Source organism: Bubalus kerabau, chromosome 3 (genome assembly GCF_029407905.1).
Source record: "Bubalus kerabau isolate K-KA32 ecotype Philippines breed swamp buffalo chromosome 3, PCC_UOA_SB_1v2, whole genome shotgun sequence".
In the NCBI taxonomy this organism is placed as follows: Eukaryota; Metazoa; Chordata; class Mammalia; order Artiodactyla; family Bovidae; genus Bubalus; species Bubalus kerabau.
In genome coordinates this window covers 4,345,766-4,367,273 of record NC_073626.1, presented here as the reverse complement: position 1 = coordinate 4,367,273, position 21,508 = coordinate 4,345,766, and the positions used below count along the sequence as shown (strand labels likewise).

Sequence of the window (21,508 nt, the reverse complement as noted above, 5' to 3'; positions counted from 1 at the left end):
TTCTCATTTTGAATCTGGAAGTACTATACAACTGGATACAAAGAGGGACGAGAAGTACCAAAACCGAACTTGTGATTCTCTGTTCATGTGGCATAAACCAGTTTTGTACACAACATGTAGCAGCAGTTTTTTAAGTTCCCTTTAGAAAAATATGAATTCTACACATTTATTATTGTTTCCTGTTTAATGCATGGGCTGAAATCACCAGGATCAACTTCCTTTTGGAGGAAAGAGAGAACAGAGCGTGGAAAGAACGGTGAGACTTTCTGAAACAAACGGGCGTCCGACTGCCACACAGCTTCCTCTGGGGGCTGGTGGGAAAAACAGCCCCCGGTTTTCGTTTGTTTTCACAGCCGGGAGTTTCATGTAGTGATTGAATCTCAGCATCATGTTCATAAATCAAAGAGAAAAAACAAAAGAGAGAAACTTGCACCTCAAAAAACTTTTCAGAAGATCCATATATATATATTTCTTTTTTTTTTTTGTAAAAGCCCTGAGAGAAGGAGAAAAAGAATCAAACAAAATGTATAGAAACAAATTAGCTGGACATGCAAACTAAGCTATGATTCACCCAGAGATTAAACAAATCACAAATTTCACAGTTTAATATTGGGGGAGGGGACAGAACAACAAACAGATGATACATCTCTCAACCTCACTAATAAAATGTGGCAAGACCTTATCGACTACGAGGGTACAGATGAAGGCTAAATAAAGCTTTAAATCAATAGTGATTATTGCGAGCGGCAGCCTTGGCCGCAGTGCCGGGCTGGTTCCGGCGACATCTCACCCCAGCGCAGAGTTAACTCGTGGCTTCTCCCCACAACGTTCCGAGTTTTAGTGTGGAGAGCTGCAAAGAAAAACAAAACACCCAAATAATAATAATAACAATGAAAATAACAACAATCGTCATAAAAAATTAAGGGATGAATGAATTGGTTTTAGGTAAGCACACCACACTTGGTATGAAGTGATACAGGGTCGGGGCGGGGGTGGGGGGGGTGGTCATTGGTTCTGATTCATCTTCACCTAAAGTAAATAAAACCTCATTTTGAAACTGGTTCACACATCCCTAATACAGTTAAAAATCTTAATATACCTCAACCTTTCGCCTTTCACATGCAAAGATACCGCTTTTTCATCATGTCAAGAACACACAGCTTCCTTTGAAGTCTGGGCGGTTGGATTTTGGCCACTGGGAGTGGGTGAGGAAGGGAGGGCGGGGGTCCCTGTGGTGGGCACAGGTCTGAGGACAGAGGAGCCCTGGGTCCCGGGGGGGGGGGCGCCTGAGGCACTGAGGCTCGGGGGGTCCCGGGGGGTCCCGGCTAGAGGACAGGCCGCTGAGCACAGCCCAGCTACAGTAGGGTCAGTTTCCAGTCACTGCTGGCAGCTACAGTGAGGGGGTCTATTGCCTGCATACGATGCTCACGAAAAGAAAATCCACCTCTGTGCGCCCAGGGGCTTGGGCGACCCAGAAACTAGAGACACGTGTTTCTCTTCAAGCACCAACCCCAGATTACAGGAAGGGAAACGTACGTCCCTCTTCCGTCTCCCGTGTGCAGTTTTGTTACCAGTAGTAGAACTCCCTCGCTCTGCAAAGGACGGGGGCGCCGGTGGGTGAGGCCTGGGCTGGGTTTGGCAGAAAGACCTGGCGAGCAACGGGTCCTGCCGCCCGGCTTCCCTGGAGGCCCCGGCGCCCACCGCGCCTCCTCTCCCCTCCCCACTGCCCCCGGCCCCCCAGGGCAGGCGGAGGACCGCGGGGCCCCTGCTGGGTGCTGCAGTCACAGAAGAGAGGCGTGTCTGAGTACAGTAGAAGACCTGCCGCCCCAGGGGGCCTGGCAGAGGCTGCGGGCGGACGCTCACGCGAGGGGAGGCCGGGCGGGGGTGGCCCCGGTCTCCCAGGACAAATATTGCCCATTTGTTTCTGCTGACTGCAGAGACCAGCAAACTGATGAACTACAAATAATAATAATAATAATAATATTATTAATACATATACCGAAAAGGGTGGGGGTTGGGGGTAGGAATCAGATATATGACATCTATGCATGTTTTCCGCCGGTTCAGTTGCCAGGGGGACTCTCCTCTGTCTGGAAACTGCAGCAGTAACGGCATGTCTAACGCTGAGAGTGGAAATGTGTCCCAGGTCGAAGCTAGAACCTTTCCTGGTTTTGGCTTGAACCAAATTGGAAACCTTCATCAACCACATCCTGCAGTACACCGAGGACCAGATTACAGCTCCACCATGTAGCAAACAGAAAAAAAAAGTCTATTTGAGAAATGAGCATCTTATCCACATTTCCTCTGGGAATTTACATGGAATTCGCGTCACTTTCTTCCAGTTATTGGCCATAGGTATCCAAGGGCATGTTTTTTTTTCGTCTGTTTCCAGCTCATAGAACAAACGTGACTATCACAGATTTGCAAAAACAAGCTCACACACACCAAGACAGAAGGTAATGTTAATGCTTAAATGAAAAGGTCCTCTCCAAATAATTCATTAAAATATTTGTTTTTCAAAAAGTCATTTTGGAAACACACAACACCCAGGACGACACCAAGGGCTGTAAGTAGTTAAGGCACTCGAATCGCTGGTGCGGCCCTTCCCCGCGATCTGTAAGGCGATGGCACCCGGGGGGCAACCGCCCCCTCTCTCTCTGGCCCCCCAGCAGCCAAGGGGCACTGAGGGCACCTCGGGAAGCAGATTCAGGGCACTTTGCTCTGCTGGCTCTCGTCTGCGTGCTGGGGGGCGGGCCGGGTCGTCATTCCAGGCCCAGGAGCGCGGCACTGTCGGCTGTAGGCAAGAGAGGGTGGGCGGGCCTGCGGCCCGGCAGCTCCAGCAGGTCCTGCAGGAGGCCCGCGGGGCTCTCCCGGCCGGGGTCGGCCTGGGGCGCCGGCTCCAGGGGGCTGCCTGCGGCAGAGGCCCTGGGCGTGCTCCTGCCGGCCGCAGCCTGGCTGGCCCCCGCCGTCCGCGCCACCGCCCGCTCCTCCCGGCGGCCGGCGTCCTTGGCAGCCAGGCTCTCCCTCCGGCTCCGCGTGAGAGCCACGTGGGCGCTGGTGTGCAGGCCCGCGTCGCCCTCGCCCTCCGACACGGGGTGCGCGCCGCTGTGGGCGGACTCGCTCTCGCTGTCCTCCTCGGCGCGCTCCTCCCGGTCGCTGTCCCTGCCATGGCGCTTGGCGTGCCGGGCCTTCTGGTGGACCCGCTGGTGGCGCACCAGGCTGTGCTTCAGCGTGAAGGTCCGCTCGCAGGTCTGGCACTTGTAGGGCCTCTCTCCTGGGGAACCGAGAGGGATTCAGGGCTGTGAGCCCGGCCGCCCGCGACCACTGCCCAGCTCCGCCCACGTACAGCCACGGCCCAAGGGGTAGCGTGGTGGACCGCTGAGCCCCCGGTCCGCTTACAGGAGCCTCCTCTGTCCCAACCACAGCACAGGAGAGGGAGCAGGGCCGCACAGAGCTTCTCCTCAGCCTCGGTCCGGTCTGCTTTCTCACCCCCAACCCGGGACCCTCGGGCACACAGGTGCCGGACAGGGCCCCAGGGCTGGCCCCACTGCAGAATCAGAGCTACAGACACGCTGGCGCCTGGACACAGAGCAGCTGAGGGAACCACCTGGCCGGAGCCCATGAACACCTCTGCTGGGAGCCCAGTGCAGGGCCTCGGCAGGGGATGAAACCTCCTTAGCCATCGGGAGTGGAGGGAAGCGGAGACCAAGACACGGGGGTGTCTTCCTGCTCGGTGGGGCAAGGCGTCATTGAGGGTGCCCAGGCCTCCTTTCTACCCAAGCAGTGGCCCCTGCAGGGGGTTTGCGACCTCAAGCCCAGAGGTGGTGGCTTCCAGGAGGAGCAGGGCTGTGCCCGGGGAGCGAGAAGGTGCCCTCTCGGTTTAGCCCCATCAGCCCGGCGGCACAGGCCCGGGCAACTAGAGCTGGCTGACGGGCACCCTGCACCCCCCCCCCCCCCGCGTGCAGGCCCAGGTGCAACGAGCCCGGCTCAACTCCCGCCTCACTGTTGCTCCCTGGGCCACCCTGCAGCCCTTCCTGGCACCCGTATTCTTCTGGAAGCTTCCAGAAGACAAGGGCAGCCATCACCCCCCTTTCTAGAGACAGGAAGACTGAGGTGCAGAGGGCAAAGAAGCTGATCAGAAGGCTCTGGAAAACACCACTGCCGTTCCCCGTGCCCTCTGGGTGTTAAGAGGACGGGCCTTCTGCGTGCCCAGTGTGCCCGGGGCCGCGGCCGCCAGCTCCGTCCACGCCCCCACGCCCCGCCCCCCCGCCCCCTCACCTGTGTGCGACCTCATGTGCCGGGTCAGGTCCTGCAGGGACCAGAACCTCTTGCTACACACGCTGCACACCTTCTTCCTCTTGTCTGCCTTGCTGGCTGCGCTCCTGGGCGTGTCTGTCTTTGGCTTCTTGTCGTCGTCACTCTTCTCCAGCGGTATCTTCTCAGCGGGGCCCTCCCCGTCCCCGTCCGCGTCCGAGGGGCCCTCGGCCGCCTCGCTCTGCTTCTCCGCCGGGGCATCGGGTGTGGCCTCCACCTCGGCCGGGGGCTCAGGGGCGGGGGGCTCAGGGTCAGCCGGGTGCGGCCCCTCGTGCTCCCGGGGGGGCGCGCTCTCGTCACTGGGCTCCTCGCGGTCGTGGGCCTTGCGGTGGCGGCTGAGGGTCGCGAGGAACTTGAAGCTCTTGCCGCACACGTGGCAGGCGTGCTTGTGGTCCTGCGCGCCTGCCTCGCCCTCGGCCAGCTTGAAGCCCATCAGCGTGCTGGCGAGGTTGAGGTCCAGGCTCTTGTTGCTGACCGTGTCCTCCTCGGGGCCGTCGGCGGCCTCGGCCGGCTCCTCCTCCGCGCACTCCTCCTCCCCCTCCTCCTCCTCCGTGGGCTGCGCGTCTTCCTCTTCCGGATGCACGTCCTCCTCCGCCGCCACCTGCTCTGCCTCCTCCTGCGCGCCCCCCGGGGGGTCCTCCGGGGCCGGGGCCGCGGCCGGGCTGGGCTCCGAGGCGCCTTCCGGGGTTGGCGCGGGCAGCTCCCGGGCGGTGAGGTCCAGCACTTCGCTGCCAGCCGCCGAGGCCTCTGCGTCCGACTGGCTGTCTGCGGAGCAAGCACGGGGCAGGCTGAAACCCGGGCCCCCAAAAACACCCCTTCCGAGGGCTCGCCCGTGACCCACCCCTCGGGGCCTGTCTCCCAAACCCCAGCAAGGGTTTCTCTCACCCGAATCCTCGTCACCCCTTGCATCCCCCAGGCGGATCTGAGGTTAATTTTAAAAGGGAGCCTCCACGTGGGCGCACACACAGGCTGGGGTCCCAGGCTGCCTGCGCCTGCGACCCCCACCTTCCCCTCCACCCCTGGAGCCGGGTGCCCCCCTCCACCCCCCCACGGGAACACACAGGGATGCTCCGGGTCCCCAGGGGCGGGCGAGCGGCTCAGGGCAGACAGACAGGACCGCGAGAGGACAGCGGGCGCATTCCAGAGACTCGCAGCGCGAGGGAGGTTGAGGAAGCCGAGCGGGAGAAGTTATTTTCCAGAGCAGAGAGCCGTATACACATGCAGCATACAAAGGACCAGCAACCACCCCCCCCCCCCCCCCCCACGGGATCTAGGGGCTCATGGGACGTGGCAGAGCCAGGGTTCGGTGTCTGCGGTCCGCACGCTCCCACCTGACGGCTGGTCTCCGGGAGAGCTCGCGGGCAACAGGAGACACATGCACACCTGTCAGGTGTGCGGGCCCCCTGGCTGCTGTTGGGACCCGGGTAGGGAGCGGAGACGTTTCCTATCTCTCGACTGGTTACTACCTGTCCACTCTCCACAGCAAAACCAGATGTGGACAGTCCGCCGGTTTCTATCAGCCTTCTTAAGGGCGGGCCCCCTGGGAACACTGTCGACACCCAAGAGATGACGGTATTGATCAAAAGCACCATCTCCTTGCCATTCTGGTCGAACAAGGTCTTAGCCCCTTATCCATCATGAGCTCTGACGGTGAAGCTGAAGCTTGCTGAGCCCAACTTTTAACTACAGTACAACGGCCGGGGACCGCTGCGGCGGCAGGCTGACAGAACCCATTCTGCGGCAGACACGGCTCGCGCCGCCCTCACAAGGCCCATTCTCTGAGCCCGGGTTCACACACCGAGCCCGGCCCCTCCCCTGCCGTGTGCAGACCGGCACCACGCCGGCCTGAGGCACAGGTTCTGTGATCTGGGCAGAGATCAGGGCTGTGATCTGTGATCAGGGCAGCCCTGGGCTGGCGGCGAAGCAAAGGCATCGGCCCCACCAAGGCCCGCTACACGGCTCTCCCGCTTCCTTCTCTCCGTTGGTTTCACTCTGACTACTTTTTGGCAGCCTCTGTGCAAGTATCTCAGAAGGTTTCAGAAGGAAGCAAGTAATTGTGGGCTGAGTATAAAATTTCTGACAATAAATGGCTTTTTGCAATTACCCAAAAGATTAAAGAAGACTCCCGAGATACATACATATATACACATCCACACCAACATCTAGGCCATTTTCCAAGGAAAATTCAGATGCTCATTTTCTTTAATTGTTCGGAGAGCACCTTTTAAATGGATTTTGGTGTAAACTTCAAAATAAAAAAGTACAGAATGCTTGGTTTCCTATTTATTGGTTCGGTGGGTAGTTACATTAAAACCAAAGGTGTGGGGGGGAAGCCAAGGGGTATATGTTTGTGTGTGGTTACTTCCTGTCAGAACATTCTAGGCTGTTCCACTAATCACTATTTTTCTTTTTCACCAAAAGAACATGGGTTATTTAAGATTTCGACTGCAGTAGAATATATTTAAGATGATAAACTGAGTGAATTCTGAAACCAAACCCAAGTCAACATGCTCAGATCAGTGTTTTGACCGCGGGGCCTTCCTCAGCGGGGGTGATGCTCTCTTTGAAGGCAGCGGAGGCCAGCTCGTTTCCTCGGGGGAGCTTGGCCGCCTTCTGCCCGACGTCCACCAGGGGGCGTTTTCAGTAGCCGGGCCCTTCCCGTTGCAAGCCACTCCAAGAGCTTTTTCTTGAGCGCAACGGACTTAACCTCTTGGGTCTCATGGACGCGCAACGTGCAAGGCCAGGCCCTACGCGGACCTCGCTCTCCTCACCACGCGCTCTCCCCAAATGCAGGCGGCTGAGCTGGTGACTTTTGTAAGCCATGCGGCTTTAAACATTTTCTGTTCCCGTCAGCCAGGCCCTTGTTTGTGACGCAAATCTAAGAAAACTGCTAGAGGAAGCAGACAGCCTCTGAAGGCACTCGTAGATAAAGCTCCTCTCGTGTGAGAGGGAAGACCTCCGTGTCAAGCGAACAAGTAAGCATCTACTCTTCTGAGAAATCTCACGCTCTCCAACTGAGCTGACAACCTACGACCTAAACATCCCATCTGCCTGGGCAGGGGCGAGGCCGGGAGTAAGGGGCCCGGCCCACACGGGCATGAGGGGCTTCAGGGCAGCAAAGGGGGCCGCCTTGCAGCGACAGTTTCAAAACACCCATGCTGGGGAGTTCCCTGGCTTTGAATGCGGTGGGCCCTGGTTCAACCCCTGGTCGGGGAAGTTAAGATTCCAAAGGCCACGCAGCCCGGCCAAAAAACCCGAAAAACTTCAGGCTAACATTGATTTGAAGAATCACCCGCAGGTGCCCACAAACAGGAAGGCTGCAACAAGCATCACCTGAGGAAGACCCAGGAGCATCCTCCGCGGGGACAAAAGTGTGCCTCAGTCTCAGCCTGGCTCTGAATGATCAACACGTGCCTTTCAGCTAACACTGCCCCATCCCAGCACTGTCTCCGTTCCTCTGGGGAAAATCTGGGGCGCACTGCGATGAGAGACCTCCTGTGATTGAGAAAGTCAGACCTATGTTGCAAAACATGTTCTGGGATTTTTCCGAAAAACGCAACCCAGGCATATAAACCTAGAAATCCCTCAAGAACGGCCTGGGTTGTTTCCTGCCTTTATGTTTTTATGGTTTTTCTCCAAAGCCTGACTTTTTTCACTTCATGGGAAGGAGCCTGAAAGAAACCTCCACCCTCCATCACCCTCACCTGGTATGAAAAGCTCTCGAAAGCACCGAGCTCCCGCTCCCCGACCCTCATCTCGTCTTCTCTCTCAGCCTTCTTTCTCACCGCGGACTGTGACCACAATTACACCAAACCTGTATTTTCTCTATGCTGGTTTTTCGTTACAACTCTCACTGAATTTTCTTTTTCCAGAGGCTTTGTCCCTTAAAAGAAACCTATACACCCTCCGGGCAGGGTCGGGGTGAGGAGGGCACTGTGACACTTGGAAAAACCAAACTCATAACTGCAGTTTATAAAACAAGTACCCCCACCTGAAGACGTGGAGCTGCCCCGAGGCTAAGACTAGCTTCGTGTCTGCAGGAGCCCTGGTGGGTGCCTGGTCACACAGCTCAAGATGCTGAACCCAAAGTATGCATCGTGGCTGTTACACTTTAAGACTCGTCTTCCAGCGTGGGCGCCAAGGGTGCCCCGCGGCCCCCTGGGAACCTTGATGGGTTGCGAGAGTGGGGCCGGGCAGAACCTGACGTGGCAGCCGAGACTCAGACACTGGCAGGGCCGTCCCAACGAAGCTGCGCCTGCCAGCCCAGTGGCCAGCTTCGCGGGGTGAATGGCAGGTCACCCAGCACCAGGGGCCCGAGGGCAGCAGTCACAGCACGACTCCGTGGGCGCCCGGACTCCTCTCCACTCGCAAATCCTGGCCAGTCACGTGGGCCTGGAAGCCGGAGGGTCTGACCACGGCCGAGGGCGTGGCGTCTCACTGGCTGGGGGGAGGCGTGGCCCCGAGAAGAGGTTCCGCACCCACCCCCTCCCCGTCTCTGACAACACTGACGAGGCGGCCGGGGGCGGGGGCTAGAGGCGGCCCTCTAGTCCACGCTCACTCCCAGGAGAGGGGGACCCCCGCCCCACTCAGTCTGAGGGCAGGAAGCATGGGACACAGTGACCAGGAACAGTAGGAAAACACACCTGGGGGGAGTCTCCTCGGCTTCAAAAAATGGGGAAAAGTCAAGTTTTCGCCATCCGTCACACTGAACCCACACCTGCAACACTTACTCAGCGTCAGCCCCCCGGCCCCGCGTCTGAGCCACCCACAGGCAGCGATGCTTGGTGGTGTTTCGGGGGGTGAGGGACACAAACCCCCAGCGGTTGGAGATAATGGAAGGCACTCAACAGAGAACATGAGTAAATACAGAAGCTGGAAGGGAAAAAGGTGGCGGGGGACGCATGGGCAGCCGTTAATTGCTCTGGAGGGCTGGAGGAAGGAAGCGCGTATCAGCACACGAGAATAATACCCGGATTCGGAGCAAGCGGAGATGGGATTAGAGAAAGGACATGCACAGTGCTTTCTCAAACAAGACTAAGGTTTTTACTGGGAAGAGAGTTATTGAAAAGAAAACACTCCGCCTGGCCGGCCCCTCCCCGTGGGGGGCGGGGCATCGCGGGTTCCTGCAGGACCTTCCCAGCCGGCCCATCCCTGCCCTGTAGGACGCGGCCCCGCTGGGGTTTCCCAAAACACCAGCCCAGCGCTTCCACATCCCTCTCAGACGTGTTCCTACAAAGAGCGGGACTGCTCACCCTCCCGCACCGCCCAGCTCTAGGGGGCAAAGGGCACGAACAGGCGTGGGGGGGTGGGGAGGGGAAGGTCAGACCTTCCCCAGCAGCTGGGACACGCGGGCTCCTGCAGAGAAAGGGAGGCCGGGCGGCTAAGGGCGCCCCTCTCCACCGCCTGGAGGCACTACCTGTGCTATCACGGGCTCCATCACTCTCTTTTGACTGGGGGATAAGCCCATTTCTTCTCAGGGAACAGGCGGTAACTCCGTGTTTGCGCAACTGGTGTCGTTCACAGTTAGATTTGGTGGAAAAGAAGGCACCGCATTTTTGACAAGGGAAGGGTTTCTGACCTGAATCGGGGGAAAAAAAATACATATTTACCTGGCTTTCTACTGCAGCGAAAAAGGAAAGTCTGCTTCCGGTTCCTTCTCCGGGGATCACTGGCATTGGTTCCCACCCCCCACCCCTTTCAAGAAAATAAACAAAACACAGTAAGAAATGTACACCGAGAACTTCAATAAGGCAAACGATCATCTTCCCTCATCCTGAGTGGGATAAGGGATTTGTCTTTAAAATACTGAAAGTTAACAATGAAAGCAAGACACATATCTTTAAAATAAATCTCACAATTAAAAAAAAAAATCTTACATAATAACAAGAACAGAGGTGAGAGGAGGGACGTGCGCAGGCCCCCGCCCGTGGCCGCCACAGCGAGGATGCCAGCGCACATCCCAGCCTGGCAGCACCGCAGACGTGGGGCACCGAACAGGATGGAGGGCCATCTTGAACCCCTGGGGGTCTCCAGGGGTCTGACCCGCCCACCTGGACAGGAAGAGCTGAGTCCTAGACTTCCCAGGGTGCCTCCCGCCCGACCTCTGCTCAAGGGTCCTGTGGCTCTAGCCAGCTAGACGGCCTGGGCGGGGGTGGGGCGGTGTCGGGTCTGCCCCTTCACTTTACACTCTTGCCGGTGGGAGATGAGGGGCCAGCAGGGACGAGTCTCCCCAGAGACCACGTGCTCCACTCAGCACCCCGAGTGTGAAGAAGCTGGGTCCCCGAGTGCCCCCCCAACCTGCCTGACCTGGCCACTATCTGCTGTGACCAGCGCCCCCTCCTTCCGTTAGGATTCCTTCTGGGGGCTCCACGGTGCCTGATCTGCGCCTGCAAGGATGGACGCATGGCAGAGCCAGGGCACAGAGTGAGGAGGAAGAGAAGGAAAGAAGAGGGGGGCAGGGAAGGGAGGGCGTGGGCTTCAGGGCACGGTGCGTGCTATCATCTCCTGCCTCACTGGAGTCCTCTGCTTTCCCCAGCTGCCACGTTCCAAGGTCACTGGGAAAAGGCTTTGTATAGCAACAAACAGGCCTCGCTGCTATCTCATGACCCCACGGCTGCCCTGGTTGGACACACACACCCCAGTCAGACAGACACACACACCCTCCGCGCACCCCCCCACCCCTCCGCAAGACACAGCAGGCAGCCAGCCAGCACTGCTCCCTCGACCCGCCGATGGGGGCTGGCCTTCCATTTCGATCCCGACGCGCATCACCAGGCCCCAGAGCCGGTGAAGGCACACAAGCCCACACACGGAGAATGGACAACATGGGCCTGGCGCCGAGATTCCCAGGACAGGAAGGGCTCGCACTGCCTGAATCCACAGCCCAAGTTTGAGCATCAGCTGTAGCCAAAGAAAGGGACGTCCACTCCCTTCTGAGAGATGGTTCCAGACTGCTGGTAGAGATTTTTAAATACAGATGTCTAGAACCATCAAAGACAGTGCAATTAGAAGGACGGGTAAGTGGAATCAGAAACTAGTCATGTGCAGGGCTTCCCTGGGGGTTTGGCGGTAAAGAATCCGCCTGCCAGTGCAGGAGACTGGGGTTCGATCTCTGGTCCGGGAAGGTCCCACACACATGCTGAGCAATGAGGTCCTAGGGCCACAACCACTGAGCCTGCGCTCTGGAGTCCAGCAGCCACCTCCCGAGCCCACACGCCTTGACCCTGCGCTCTGCAACCAGAGAGGCCAGCACAGCAAGGAGCCAGCGCCTCAGGACCGGAGAGCAGCCCGCGCGCTGCGACTAGAGAAAAGCTCGTGCACAGCAATGAAGACCCAGCACAGCCGCAAATTTTAAAAACAGTCACTCTAGGGAGCTCCACGTGGGCCTGAGAGGATGAACTGGAGAACCCTTGCTTCGCAAACCTTCCAGATGTTTTGTGCTAAATTTATAAAAATTCCCATGTTAAAAAAATCATGCTTTTTGTGTGAAGACGAGTTGTCAGGTATTTTAATGTTTTCTTTGTGTGTGTGTGTGTGCCCTTCAAATTACTTCTTTTCACCAAATGTCAAACCTAATGTTTAATAATTATTTAGGCTCTGTTGTAAGGAAGAAGACAATATTTTCCCTTTAACATTTCATTCTCCAAAGGCAACAATCACAGTCTCCCTGAGTCAGGCCAGTGTGAAAACACGAGAAACAGGCCTGAGAAGAAAACAAGTCAGAAGCTGTGACTGTGAGCTGTAATCTGGGTCTTGATTTCACACAGAGCGGCTGGCTTCTTGCTTCTCCCTACTATATGAGGTACCCTACGATCTCCACACTGGTAAACGCTTCACTTTTACAGCCGGTTTCAAGAGCCAGGCGGATATCTCATGATGAGGAAGATTCATGCTAAGGTTAAGTTTAGAAACCAACTCAATGACCTGGAAGTACTGTATCCAATTAGGAAGATTCCCAAAGTGACAACCAACAGGAGTCTTTAAAAGTCCCCCTTTCACTGCATAAGTCACCCATTTTAAATAGCAGCGTGCCCTCCAGACGCACGGACAGAGGAAAACAAAAACCCTTCTCGTATTTTATTGTTGCAGTCTTCAGAAAAGCCTTGCTGACTGGTGACCCATGCGGAAGGTATCTGATGATTTTACCCATTTGGTAACAGCCACAGAAGACTGCGTTAGCAGGGCTGTTTCTAAGCGCACCTGTGACCACAGGCACCAAAGACCTTTGACACCAAATGCACCTTTGCACCAAAGACCTATGACACCCTGCGACCCACACTCGCGGTGTCGGAACAGGCAAGAAATGAAGAGAAAAATTTTACAAGAGGCACATGGCGCTGTCTGGCAGGCAGGGCAGGAGGGAATCAAGGGTGAACACCCAGAGTAAGTGTGATGACCTGGCTTTACCCCCTCAGCCAGCTCTCCATCGCCCTACTGCCCCAGGTCTCTTTCTTTCAGGCTTGGGCAGAGACGACGCAGGGCTGGCCAGGAAGACGCTCCCAGAGCTGCCGCCTAAGAAGGTGAAAAGCAGTCAAACCCCAGCGAGGTTGGGAGCGCTCTCCACATAGAGGTGCGCATCCCACTGGGAGCGCTCTCCACAGAGGCGTGCATCCCACTGGGAGCGCTCTCCACAGAGGCGTGCATCCCACTGGGAGCGCTCTCCACAGAGGCGTGCATCCCACTGGGAGCGCGCTCCACAGAGGCGTGCATCCCACTGGGAGCGCTCTCCACAGAGGTGTGCATCCCACTGGGAGCGCACTCTACACTGAGGCGTGCATCCCACAGATTCCAGCCCCAACGCAGTATCTGTGAACAGAGGGTGGGAAAGGTAGGTGGGATCCAGGCTGGAAGAAACATCAGTGAGACGAACCACGAGGAAGCGGGTGAGGCCAGGGACTAGGACCGGCAGAGCTGGAGGCACCTCAGCCCTCACAGGGTCCCGACGCTCCATTTCAGCAGGAGGAAGTTGGGTGGGGCTGAAATGAACCATTTTCTGGCACTGTCTCTTGTACCTGTAGCCTGAAAACACACGGGATGCGCACGAGGGGAAAAGGTGGAAACCAGTGAGCCATCTTCTGAAGAGGCGGACTGGTCAGGCTGAGAAGGAAGGAACCAGGGCGGCTCCCCTCAACTAGATGCCTCGGGCCAGCAGAGGAGCGGAAGGAGGAAGCAGCTGTGAGTGGAGACCACGCCAGGTCACGAAGTGCACCAGCCATGCCAGCTTCCTCCTGAGACACGGTTCCTAGAACCCGAGTCACGCAGAGAGGGCTGCGACCACACGCCCCTTGCCTGAGCAACAGTGAACCCCCAGCTGGACACTCAGCCTCTGGGCTGCTTAATGCTGCCTGTTTAGGTGGCGGGATGGCCTGCAAACATGTCTGGGAGATCCTGCAGAGATGATGGAATTCCCTGTCCCTGCTGCTGAACACTCTCTAAAATCACTAGGCAGCTTGATGCAGAGATTGCCTCTGGAAGCTGAGGCTGTGAAACAGCAGAGGAGGGTAACTGAGCCCACGGGGGCGCCGGCCTCTGTCTGGGCCGAAGTGTGTGGCTAACACCATCCTGTCAGCAGCTCGGGGTCCACAGCCATGCTGCACCTTGTCTCAAACCACCTCCCCATCCTGTGCCTTGGGGATGGGTCAGGACACACACGCCCCCCATATCCTCAGACAGGGCAGGGGCGGCGGCAGGGGACCCGGCCAGGCTCCCAACCCAGGACCACCACTGAACGCCTGCAGGCAAATCACTCAACCCGCCCTGGGCCCCGGTCTCCTCCGGGCAAGATGGGGACAGCATGGCCCTCATGGCCTGTCACCAAGACCAGCTCTGGACAGCTGCTCCGCCCTCCAGAGACGAGGCCCGCGATGCCCACAGCAGCAACACAGGGCAGACAGACAGGGACAGAGCGCTCGGGGGTGCGGTGACTGAGCAGGGAAAACAAGGTCCTGCCTGCCCCCACCTGCCCCGTCTCCCACTCCCCTCTCCCCTGCTCCGTGCCCCCGCCTCCAAATCGTAAACCAAGAGGACGCTTGGGCACTTGAAGGGAACTTCTACCAGACGCCTACAGAGACTTGGCACAAGTCTGGAGAGGAAGTACCGGCCGCACGGTCCTCTCAGGGAGACTGTGGGCTTGCCGGGAAGAGAACAGAACGTCTGAGAGTCGGGGGGACCTGCTGGGCCCGGGGCGCCGGGGGAGGAGTGAGTGGGCGGGCAGCGCCGGCTCCTCAGACCCGACCAGCTGGCTGCTGAGAAGTCGGAAGAGGAGTGTTCACTTCTCAGAGACCCTGCAGATGACAGGCGGGCACCACCCCAACAGGGTGGCAAGAGAGACTGCCGTGGGGGGTGCCTTCTAAGAAACACTTTCCTCCTGAAGCCCCCCAGGGCCCCCGTCACCCGCAACGGCTCTGCTGCCCCCTCCCCATGTCCCCCTTCAGCCTACCCCAAACAGTGCATGGGAGATGCATACGCTAAAAACCATCTGTTGCTTATTTGAAATCCAAGACTTAACTGGGGTCCTGTGTTTTATCTGGCAATCTTGTACCGTACAACTCTTTTGTTCTGTTTCAGGTCCGATCACTTTATATTTGGGTGGTCATCTCCAAAAGGTTAAGAATCTCACCCAAACTGCCCTTAGTTCAAAGACATAAATCCTGTTTGAATCTTCAGTGACTCAGAATTAAGATGGAAGTTGCATGGTCACTTGACCATTAACTACCTGGAGTCAAATTATTTAAAGTGTGTTTCTTATCTTAAACTTCTCTTTATAATATATGAAAACATTTGAAAAATACTTTGGGGCTATCTGTTTGACAACTTAAACCTGTTACTTAGAAGAATATATTCGCATGTTTCTCTGGAACAATCCACCTTAGTACAAGTAAAAAAATGTTTAAATTCTAAAACTAGTCTGACACTGATGATCATGATAACTAGGAGAAGGTGTGATTGCCTCATTGAACTGAAAAGTGGCTGCACAATCTGCAATATCTCCCTTTAGAATACACAGCAGTCAAAAGAACGTCACAGAATGTTTGCAGTTTTAAAAGCTGCCTTGAGGATGGGATGCAAATTCTTCTGTCAAAGTCCCTGTTCCCCTAGCTGCCTTCTCCCAACCAAGGGACAAGATGGCCCAGGACCACCGCACCTGAAAACACCCCCAACACCTCCCTTTTCCAGACGCCCTTGGGGGCCCAGATGACGGAGACAGGCCATTCTGGTTACAGACTCTTGGGCCATCAAGCAAGCCCCCCAACTCCTGGGACTGAAGAGGAGGGCAAGCTGGGAGTCGGGTGGGGAGGAGGGCCGCCGTGGCTCCCACTCCTCGCCCCACTCTCTTACCGGTGTGCGTCAGCATGTGCCTCTGCAGGGAGCTGGCCCAGGGGAAGACCCGCGAGCAGTGTGGGCAATTGATCTTCTGCAGGCAGTTGGCGTATGAGTTGCGCTTGGCCCTCAGCAGCCTGTCCTCGGGAGGGCTGCCCTGCTCGTCATCGCTGGGCCCGTTGTGGTCTGCGGGGGCTGCGGCCACCTCGTCCTGGGCGTCGTCCTCCGCGCTCTGCAGAAACGGGCTGAACTTGTTGGTGTCCGTGGTGGCCAGCATCTTCTCGATGCTGGCGAACTCCCCGCTGGAGTCCAGGTCCACCCCGCCGCTGCTGCGTGCCCGGCTCCGTGTCCCCCTCTTCCGGCCTCTCTTCTTCGACAAGCCGGCTGGTCCCTGCTCAGTGGGTGAGGCTGCCTCTGGGCTGTTGGCGGAGGGGGGTGAGTCACTGGATTCTTTTGGGCTGGTGATGTCGGTGGTGGCTTTGGGGAGGGCACCCCCGATGCCATCTGAGGCCGCAGCAGTACCACTGGTTCCTCCCGGCCCCGGGTCGGCCACCTTGGTCTTCAGCAAGGTGGGGGCCGAGGACACAGATGAGATGATCTGGGCGATGGAGGCCAGTGGGGGCAACTCGTCTGTCACGGGAGGCTTTGGCAAGAGCAGGGGGGGCTTGGGGCGCAGTGGCCGCAGCAAGGCCGGGCTGCCGAGGGTTGAGCTGCCCAAGAGCGGAGAGCTGTTGACCAGGGCTGAGGAATAGAGGGGCACGGCGAGTTGAACGGGGCCCTGCAGGGGCAGCGCTGCGGCTTCCAGAGGGCTGGCCGCCGAGGATGCCGCGGCAGGGACCCCCGGCTTCTCCAGGGGCCCGCTGGCGCCCAAGGCCGCTGGCAGCGTGGGGCAGGCTGGTGGGCCCGGGGAGGCCTGCTCGCTGCTCCCGGGTTCCTGCTCAGGCTTCTTGGCCTCCCCGGGAGCAGCCGTGTCCTTGTCTCCTCTCCGGCAGTTCTTGGGGATAGACAGGTCGATGGGCTCCATGGAGCAATCGTAGGGGGCGGAGGGGCTCAGGAAGGCAGCCGCGTTCTCCTGCTTCACTTGGATCAGGGCCAGGCCCTTCTGGGAGAAGTCCAGGGGCTCGTTGAAGTCAGCGGCGAGGTTATTGGCGGGCTCCACTTTGACGGCAACGTGCGCGGGCAGAGGCTGGGCGGGGCCCGCGGGAAGAAAGCCGTTCTGGGGCTCCAAGAAGGCGGCCAGGGGCTTGCGCTCGCCCTCGTCGGCGCGGCCCGGGGCCTCGGCGGGCGTGTCGGTGGGGCCCAGGCCGTCGGCCGCCAGGACGTAGCTCTCGATGTCGCGCTCGGGCACGTGCAGGTGCTGCTTGAGCACGTGGTGGATGCAGTTGCGCTTGGCCGAGAAGGCGGCGCTGCACTCCTTGCACTCGAAGGGCTTGCGGGGCTTGGGGCAGCCGCCCAGGCCGCGGCCGCAGTGCGCGCGCATGTGGACGCGGAGCGCACGGTAGTGCTTCAGGTCCTCGCCACACAGCCGGCACACGGTGTCGGGGGAGCATAAAGTGTCCACCAGCTCGGCCGTGCTGCTCGCCACGTACTCGATGTTCTTCTCGATGTCCTTCCGTGTGGCCTTGAGGTGCTTCTTGCGCAGGTGCCGCTCGCAGTTGGCCTTGACTGTGAAGGGGTAGTGGCAGATCTTGCAGATGTAGGGCCGCTCGCCACTGTGCGTGCGCAGGTGGCGGATGAGCGCGGCCTTGTCGGCGGCGATGTAGTCGCAGATGTTGCACTGGTAGGGCGAGATGCCCAGGTGGGAGCGCACGTGCGCGCGCAGCACGCCCGAGAAGGCGAACACCTGGCTGCAGAAGCGGCAGGGGTAGAGCACCTTGCGCACGGCCGGCGCCTTCTTGCCGCCGGGGCCCGCCACGATGGCCTTGAGGTCCCCCTCCGCGATCTCCTGCTTGATCTTGGCCTCCACGCTCAGCGGCAGCAGCGCCTCCAGGAGGCTGTCCTGCTCCAGCTGTGTCTTCACCTCAGCCTGGCCAGGCAGCTCGAGGCGCGGCGGCTGCAGGAAGAGCTGCGCCCCCGACTTGGGCGGCAGCAGGTGGGCGGCGGGGGCCGCCTCCGCCGGGCCCTTGAGGAGCTTCAGCGGCGGCGGGGGCAGGCTAGGGCTGACGCAGCCGGGGGAGGCCTGCTGGGTGTTGACCAGGGGTGGGGGCGTGGAGGTGGCCACCACCGTGCGCGGTGCGGCCAGGGGCTTTGGCTTCAGAGGGGGCATGTGCTTGAAGACGGCCTGCAGTGGCGCGGAGGGCGCCTTGGCCAGCGGCGGGAGGCCAACCTGGGGCGGCGCGGCCGCAGCCATCTTCAGGATCTGCTGGATGTCCGCCAGCTCGATGGCCGGCTCCCCGGAGATGGGCTTCACCACGATGCTGCTGTCGGGCTGGATGATGAAGCCCTTCTGGAAGGGCTGCAGGGCCAGGTGCTTCACGCTGTCCGCGGCGGCCGGGAGGACGGCAAGCGCCCCGCCAAGGGCAGCGGCGTCGAAGGGGGCCAGGCTGAGCAGGCCGGCGCAGCCGGGCTCCTGAGGTAGCTGGCACCGCAGTGCCTGGAGCTGGATCGCCTGGTTGTCGTCTGGCGGCGGCTCCTCCGCCGGCGCAGGCCGCATGTCCTCCGCGTGCTGCAGCCCCAGCACCGCCAGAAAGACCTTCTGGTCCAGGTCGTTGCCCGGCGGGGCCCTGGCCTGCAGCCGATCCGGGCTCTGGTTGGCAGCCATGTGCGTCTGCTTGTGCAGGGCGAGCGAGGAGAGCATGGGGAAGGCCTTGTCGCACGTGTCGCAGACGAAGCGGTGCTGCTCACTGATGCACCTGCGCAGGTTCGTTTCACACCAGGCCTGCGGGGAAGCCGGCAGAGAGGAGTCAGCAACTGCTCCCGGCTGCGCTGCAGGCCTGGCCAGGCCCTTATCCCAGTCCCAGGGGAGCCCACCCTCCCCTGCCCGCGAACACCCCTCGGCCTGAGAAAGGAGCACCAGCTACAAAGCACCTTAGGAACCCCAGCTGCCCAATGAGGGAGGCAGTCTCCAGGGCCTCTGGGCAGAGTGGCAGGAAAGTGCCATGAAGTACCACCACCACAGAGGCTGGGTTCTCTCTTTAAAAACGTGGTCCCTACAAACCTAAATGATGGTAACTCCCTGCCATCAGTGGAGACTGGGCTTCCTCTGACTGTGGGCGACAGGCACCGCCTGGAAAGGGCATCCAGGGAGAATGAGGGGGTGGCAGCTGGGGCTACAAGAGCGTATAGACGTGGGTACACACGCAGATGTATGCATGCGTGTACATGTGGGTGTGTGCACACAGATGCATGCACATGAGTGTATACATACAGAATAAGACACTGAGCCTGGGGCTTCTGAAGAATTTCACTGTTGGTATCTTTTACCTCGATTTTTAAAAATTTGAAAGAATGACCGCCAAAGTAGCTTTGGCAGGTATTTTATAAGCAGAGAAGGAATGCAGCTCAGGCTAAGAATGACCCAGAACATTTGAACAGAAACTACAATGCCAGAGATATTTAGCCGTGATATGCATGTTAAAGAACCACTGTTAACAATACAGACTCAATTCAGCTAGGGTTGTGAGGGGCAGACCGAGCCCAAAGGGCAGCGCGTCTTAAGGACAGCCCGCCTCGGTGGGGAAGCTGGGTCCCGCCTTGGCCGATGGCGTACCTGAGAGATGCGGGGAAACTTCCGACAGGAGAAGTCGGTGAAGCCCAAATCGTGGAAGCCGGCGGGGATGGCGGGGTTGTTCTGGATGAAAGGCCGTCCCACCGCGTCCCTGGGGAGCTGCTTGTGGACCAGCGCATTGTGGCGCAGCAGGCCGCGGTGTGTGCGAAAGGTGACGCAGCAGACGTCGCACCTGCCAGGAGAGAGCACAGGCCGTGAGGCGGCGGCCGCGGCTGTGGCGCTGCCCGTCCGGCAGCCGCGTGGGGTTTCCTCCTGCTTCATTTCAAGCGAGCAAAATAAAGAGGCTGTGATGTCAAGAAGCCAACCAGCTCCCGCTGAGCGACACCAAACTCCTTAAAAAAAAAAAAAAAGAGGTCCTCCCGGCCCCCGGCACTCCGTCTGTGCAGACGGCACAGGTGTGAACAGGGCTGGGAACCTGAGGCCACCTGCTCTAACCTGCATTTACATCACGTGGAGTGAACACATCCCACCCCCAGCTCCGTGGATTCTGATGATCAGAAATGTTCGGAAGCCAGAAAACGCGGATTTCCACAGCAGCTGGAGCAGTCACATCAGCATCCCTGATGTGTGACGGGGGAAACGGTGATCGAGCCCTCCATCGCAACTGGAGTGGGTGACGGTGGCCGTGCAGTCCCGCTGCGATGCCCCTGGCCTCTGAGTAGTAACTACAGCTCCCGAGGGCACCCACAGAGGCAGCACACCCCCTGACCTTCATCCTCCAGAGGGAAACACGGAGGCGCGACAACAGCTGGCCACGCGGTGGAGGCCACGCGGTGGAGGCCACGCAGCCTGGAAGCAGCAAAGCCGAGATGCCAGCCCTGTTCAGGTGCCCACCCTCCCCTGCCACCAAACTGGCTCCCTACCCTAGAAGGCTCTTACAAATGCACTCCACCAGAAGAGGAATGTCATGCTCCACCTCAGAGACGATCGCATACACCTGACCTGGCCTGGGCCACATGGATGCATCACAAATACCACTTCATAATATAATGGTATCTCCGTTTCCGCCACGTTTCAGATCAGGCTCCTAGGTCTTCACTGAGCCCAACCACCATGAGGACATCACCCACACCCTCCGGACCTGCACTGCATACAGACGCCATGAGAGCCTCATTTAAATGGAACCGAAACATCCCCAGTCACAGGGGTCCGTCTCACAGGCTCAGCCGTGTCAGGCAGTGTAGACCTGGGGTGCTCCCAGGATCACAGGCAGTCCCCCTGGACAGCACCTCTTTTCAACCACATATACAGCCGCACGTGCTCCCAAAGAAATCCCAGGCAGGTCTTTTCCCTGCCTTTCGAGAAGGAACCTGGGGCACAGAGGGGCACAGCAACCTGCCTGAGCTGACACTGCACACACCTGAGGGGAAACTCTTTTGGCTTTGAAATTCTCTGCAAACCAAAGATGAACCATCACCTGTGAAGCGGCTGAGCTTCACAGGTGGCACCAAGGCAGCGCCAAGTCTGTGCAGCTCCACTCCTGTGTCGGGCCGTGATGGCCCAGCCATCGTGGTCCTGTGTCTCCACCCTCCCACCCTCTTGACACGCCTAGCCTCTCACTGTTGAGATTCAGTGTTATCATTCTGTTAAATTTAGCACAGTGGGTGCCCGCGAGCCACTCGGAACACAACCCCATCTCGAGGGGCTGCTGCTTAAGCTCACCAACGGTGATAAAGGCCTGGGGGCAGTGATGGCCGCAGGGAGCCTGATGCCTTTAGGTGTGGAACGATCTCGCAGCTGTGGCCGGCACAGCACAGCTTCCGTGTCCCCGGACCCTGCTTCCTACCACTGTTCAGATTCTCCCGCCCCACTGCCCCCCTCCCCCGACCCCACATCATCAACTTTCCTCTCTGTCCTGTCTAGGCCTGGAGCAGGTGAAGGTACGGCCTGGAAGCTGGTCTGTGCCTTCTCTGGTAGGTGAGGTGAGAGGTAAGGAAGACAGGGAGCTGTCTGTGGCGGGCCCTTGGGCGTCTCACCTGAGGTCTACGATGGCTCCCTCCTCCTAGTTAACCATTACCACTGACGACATATATTTTGTGTAGAATATTTGCAGAGTATTTACAATTAATCTTTACCAGCACCAGGACCTCGCAACATCTAAGCTCACAGCCCCCTAGCAACCCAGGGAGTGTGTGATGGCCCCATCAC

General features: G+C 58.6%; 1 protein-coding gene across 3 annotated transcripts in view; it reads right to left on the bottom strand.

Moving 5' to 3' along the window:
* Positions 1-2,493: 2,493 nt before the first annotated feature.
* The window catches only part of RREB1 (ras responsive element binding protein 1), a 119,471-nt gene continuing 100,456 nt past the window's right edge, over positions 2,494-21,508 (bottom strand). For all 3 annotated transcript variants that reach the window (XM_055570530.1, XM_055570532.1, XM_055570529.1), the window contains 5 exons: positions 19,343-19,532; positions 15,652-18,511; positions 9,731-9,892; positions 4,279-5,079; positions 2,494-3,274 (listed from right to left, as the gene is read on the bottom strand). In XM_055570530.1, coding sequence (XP_055426505.1) covers positions 2,763-3,274; positions 4,279-5,079; positions 9,731-9,892; positions 15,652-18,511; positions 19,343-19,532 — 4,525 coding nt within the window. In that variant the 3' untranslated portion in view covers positions 2,494-2,762. The remainder of the gene's footprint in view (positions 3,275-4,278; positions 5,080-9,730; positions 9,893-15,651; positions 18,512-19,342; positions 19,533-21,508) is intronic.